This window comes from Rhincodon typus, chromosome 1, assembly GCF_021869965.1.
Source record: "Rhincodon typus isolate 14 chromosome 1, sRhiTyp1.1, whole genome shotgun sequence".
Classification (NCBI taxonomy): domain Eukaryota; kingdom Metazoa; phylum Chordata; class Chondrichthyes; order Orectolobiformes; family Rhincodontidae; genus Rhincodon; species Rhincodon typus.
Window position 1 is genome coordinate 104,875,858 of NC_063332.1, and position 5,280 is coordinate 104,881,137.

A 5,280-nucleotide genomic window follows, 5' to 3' on the forward strand; every position below is an offset into this window, starting at 1 on the left:
ATTGAGTTGAAACTGGCAGAATATATGCGTATGTTCTATGTGGAAAGAGTAAGGTCTATGTATTAATATATGCAGCTTCCAGTATAGGAAAGTGCATATTACCACAGGCCTGACTGGCAATCCTACACTGCCTCCTAGGGCAATTCTTAGCAAACCTGGGATTATTCAGGAAATGTTGTCTGAGTTGTCCAAGAATGAGTTTTACAAGCACAAGTTAGTTTGGTATGGTCAATGCCTTGCTTGTTGTGAATAGCTAAAGGGATATGCTATTTGAAACAATCCACTAGTTTTTGGGATACGTGGCCTATGTATATGGTGGCAGTAAAATTCATATACCAAAATTTATTACGCAAAAAAAAAGAAAGAATTGCAGATGCTGGAAACAGAAACAAAAACAGAAATTGCTGTAAAAACTCATGTCTGGCAGCATCTGTGGAAAGCAAGCATTTCGGTCCAGTAACTCTTCTTCAAAACTGATTGTAGCTGACACCAGGCCTTATCATCACATGGGCTGCTCTCAAAATAACCCATCATCAGCCACTAATGGTCTTCATTAGCAACTACACATTCTCCTGGCTGACCTTTACCATTCTTATGTCTACCCAACCGGTTCTCTCTCTTTCTGGGTTTCATCCCCACCTATCATTTACTCCTTCCCCCTCCCCCCAACCTTTCTTTAGCATATATATCACCCAACTACAATCAGTTCTGAAGGGTCACTGGACCGGAAATGTTAATTCTGTTTGCTCTTCACAAATGCTGTCAGACCTGCTGAGTTTTTCCAGGATTTCTGTTTTTGTGTACATTGTTCATTTGTGTGATAGCAGCAACATCTTTATGACTTGTTATCAGCATTCTGTTAGTGGTAAACCCCTCATGTGCTACTGTATAGTAGCAATATGAAACAGCTTCACCTGTTGAGACATCATACTTTTAATCTGAGGTGGTCAGAAAACTTTTCAGGACAAAAAGTCTGACCTCATTCATGCATTTGCACAATATACTTCAGAAAAGATCTGGTTTACATAGCCATCGTCCAACAGGATAGATTTGATGTGCCCTATTTCAGCATCAAACATGCACAGTGACTAAATGGCTTGGCCCTACTTACAAAATTGCTGATAAGGCCAATCTTATTGCACATGCAACTGTAGGAATCCAAATTCACAAAGTGATCAGTGAAGGTAGCCTTGTGATGGACAGTAGTAGAGAACCCCTGACTGATATCTCAACTAGGCGTCAAAGAAAGGGAGCTCATTTCACCGCTGTATTTCTTGGTGATTTTGAATGCAGATGAAGCCAGCTCTTAAGAGAGCTGCTGAGTTTGCAATTTCAGTGTCTATTTCACACAATTGAGGTAGGTTATTTTCCTATTATGTTGGAATTTCTTGCAAATTGTCCTGATGAGTGCAATGTGAAAAGTGTCCCTTTTTTAGCATTATTTGCATATTTTGTTTTTCCGATTCAGTAAATATTTTCAGATCTAGTACTTCAGTCCTTACTTATATCATGCTTGAGTTTCGTACGTCTTATTACGTCCACATTATCATGTTTACTTTTGGTTTAAAAATATCTCAATATTGTCAACTCTGGGTACACACAGGGTAAAATGTGTGCTTATAAGTTAGCCCTGATTTAAATATTCAATGGGCATTCCTTGAACAGGTTGTTCACTCGTCCCTCATCCCAACTACCTTAAAAGCAGAAGTGGTGGGACTGGTTGGGATCAGCTATTTTTGGGAAATGTCTGTCCTCAGTATTCCTACTATCTTCCAATGTTCAATATGGTTAAAAGACATAATATAGAAACAAGGTTTTGTTTGTTTACAATATCAACAACATCTTATATGTATTCAGCACCTATAACCCAATAAAACATCTCAAGGTGTCATACAGTAGCATTGTAAACAAATCAGACATAAAGCAGCTAAGGAGATATTAGGTCGGATGGCAAAATGCTTAATCAAAGAGGTAGGCTTTTAAAAGTGAGGAAGTGTCAAAACGAGGAAAACAAGGTGAAGAGGCAGAGAGGGAGAATATTCCAGAATTAAGTTTCAAAACAATTAAAGGTGTGGCAACCAGTAGTGAAATGACTGAAATCTGGGATCTTCAAGATCCCAGAATTAGAGAATGCAAATCTCAGAAGGAGTTGGAGGAGATTACGGAAATAGGGAAGAGACTAGAGCAAGAAGGAATCTGAAACAAGGATGAGAACTTTCAACTCCAGATGTTGTTTGACTAGTGGCCAATGTATGTTAATAAATACAGAATCGACTGGGGAAAGGAATTTAGGCCAAGATAAGACATGGGCAGCACAGTTTAGCATAACATCAAGTTTACAAAGGGTAGAATGAGAGTGACAAGCTAAGAGTCAGTCAATGCAATTCCCAAGATCTTTCAAGAGTGCAGATGGTTATATTTGCATTGATTAATTTAAATGGAAATATTGTTAAGACCAACATTGGTAGCATCAAAAATGAGGAACCAACACTTAATAGAAGAGTATCCTTGTTAAGACCAACTGATTGTCTTCTATACAAGTGAACAGTTAACACAGGAATATATTCCAGAAGTGAATGTTACCTTTCTGTCAATGTCTTTATCCCACATATCATTGATTGTGCAACCAGCTCCTCGCATCAGTAATGCCCCTGTTCCAAAAAGTGCAAGCATGGGCAGATCTGGAAAACAACCTGGTTCTGCTGCTAAACTGATACTCCAGGTGCAAGGTAAATACAACAACCAGGTGCCTGAAACATCAAATTATAATAGATGTAACATTTCAATGTACCACTACCGTGTCAGGCTAGGACTGGAAAAAAAAGCAAAAATATAAGAAATGCAAATGTAAACCAGCAGCCTCAAGACTATTCTGAATACACAGAATTCTACAATTACCTCTAAAATAATGAATTAAATTACCAGGAAAGATAGAGACAAGAAAACTGCAGATGCTGGAATCCAAGGTAGACAAACAGGAGGCTGGAAGAACACAGCAAACCAGGCAGCATCTGGAGGAAAGGAGAAATCAACATTTCGGATATTACCCTTCTTCCCAATGCGGGGGTAGGGGAGCTTCAGATCACAGGGGAGAGTAGCAGAATGGTGGTGATCAGTGGACACTGGTATTCGCCATCTACTAGTGTCCACTTAACTGCCATTGTGCCACCCCCTCCCCCTTTATCTGCAGCTCCTCCTACCTCCACATTCAGGCTTTAAGGGTAATACCCAAAACATTGACTTCTCCTTTCTTCCAGCCTCCTGTTTGTCTGCCAGGAAAGATCCTTTGATTAAAGGTTATATGCCCAAAATTAATCCACTGTCCTCTCTTGACAGGTGCTGACAGTCTATATGTATATTTCGTACCTTTGAAAACATTTTGTCCAGTTCTGCAAGATTTTATATCCTCAGCAATATTGACCATAAGAAACAGGAGTAGGCCGTTCGGCCGTTCAAACCTATCCCGCCATTCAATAGGATCATGGCTGCTAACTCAGACAGCTAAAGCTAAAAAAAACTGGATATTACTAGCACCATGTATGCTAAAAGGGGTATGAATGACTTGACAAAAGTTGCTCTTACACATACTAAGGATGTTTCTTTCCCCAAGGAATTTGAAAACGACATCCTGTACTCTCTGAGATCAGCTCAGAGTCTCTGACTGACAGGTGCCAGTCCCAAGATCCGATCCAGCCCAGCCCGAGCTGTGACAGGCGAGCAGTCTCTGCTGACAACTTGCAGCCTCCCGCCCCCACCTCTCCATCTCCAAAGACACCGAGCCGACGAAACATTCCAATGGATTTACCGATTGGTTTGTCCAGTCGCATCAGTTTCAGGTAAGGCTGCACCGCCGACGGCGCCGATCCGACCAGGCCAGCCGCCGACAAGCCGCTGCTACACCTGATGCCCACAGCGGCCGGCACGGAGACATAGCGAGCAGCCGTTACCCGCAGCGCCGCGAGCTCGGCCAGGCGGCAGCGCGAGGCCGGCCTCAGCCACAACAACAACAGCGACATCTCGCGCTGCTTCCAGCACGTGACCGTGCAGGGGCCCTCACCAGGCGCCGCTCATTGAGGACCCACCCACGAACGGAACAGCGCGTGCGCGGTGTTGGAACGTGTCAATCAAAATCTGAGCGGGAGAAGGGCTCTAGTTGGAGAATGGAGATGGTCCCTTGTGAATGGGAGGACTTCAGCAGTTCAAGAAGATAGTTCACCACCAGCTGTTTAAGGGCAATTAGGTCTATCAGTACTGGCTCAGCTATTAATGCTGCTAGCCCGCGAATGAATAAAACAAAAAACTTTGGAGAACTTGCTCTTTGTTGATCGTCGTATGCTCTTGTATGTTCTGTCTTTTAGCTACTATATCCCTTTCAAACATTACTTTAATATTAAGGTTCTTGGGAAGATTTATAGCTGGGATTGTGGGTGAGGTTGTTGGCTTGCTTGCCGAGCTGGCTGGTTATTGTACAGATGTTTCATCGTCAAGCTAGGTAACCACAGACATGCACCGTAATTCCTAGAGGCCTGGTTTTGAGCCCGTAGTGCAATCAACAAATATGTGGAATTAGACCCCATATACAAACCTACGCAGAACAGAGCCAGAAATGGCACACTCAACTTAACAGATCGGATCATATGAATACCAAGTGAAGTAGAACAACACCGCTTCATCAGAGGCCGCACTAATAATGTTACCTAGCATGGTGACGAAACGTCTGTATGATAACCGGCCAGCTCGGTGAGCAAGCCAACAACCTCATTATTTTATCACCTTTGCCTTGTGTGCTCCCAGTATTTGTTATCATTTCTGTCTATTAAAATTTTACTTTTAATATTTTTTAACATTGTAACTTTTTGAGATTTATTTCCGGCTCTAATTCTTCCACATTACATTAGACAATTTCTCTTTATGCATCGTTCATTTTGAATTTCATCTTACTTGACTGTGTGTCTTTCCTGTAACATCTTTGCTAACATCTCACTCATCATCCATTCCTCATCTTTCTCTTTTGTGTTTTGATAGTATTTCCTTTTGTAGTATGTTGTGTACACTATTTCCTTTGTGTTTCTCGTTCTGAGACACCTGTTTGTTCTCATTCTTCAGTTCTGAGAAATTCATATTTTCTGTAATTCGAAGAATAAATGCCTCTGATATTTTCTTCCTTCAACGTATTAATGCCTAAATAGTTTTACATCTGTTGCTTAAATAAAAACTGAAAGAACTGTGGATGCTGTAAATCAGGAGCAAAAATAGAAGTTGCTGGAAGCTCAGCAGGTC

The 5,280-nt window shown here is 41.5% G+C and overlaps 1 protein-coding gene across 1 annotated transcript; it reads right to left on the reverse strand.

Annotated features, from left to right (window-relative positions):
- Positions 1-881: 881 nt before the first annotated feature.
- Positions 882-4,084, reverse strand: LOC125484532 (4-hydroxybenzoate polyprenyltransferase, mitochondrial-like). The gene is made up of 3 exons (XM_048603716.1): positions 3,806-4,084; positions 2,584-2,750; positions 882-938 (listed from the first exon to the last, which is right to left on the reverse strand). The coding sequence occupies exons 1-3, from the start codon at positions 4,014-4,016 to the stop codon at positions 882-884; spliced, it is 435 nt and encodes a 144-aa protein (XP_048459673.1). The 5' UTR covers positions 4,017-4,084.
- Between the last annotated feature and the right edge of the window lie 1,196 nt (positions 4,085-5,280).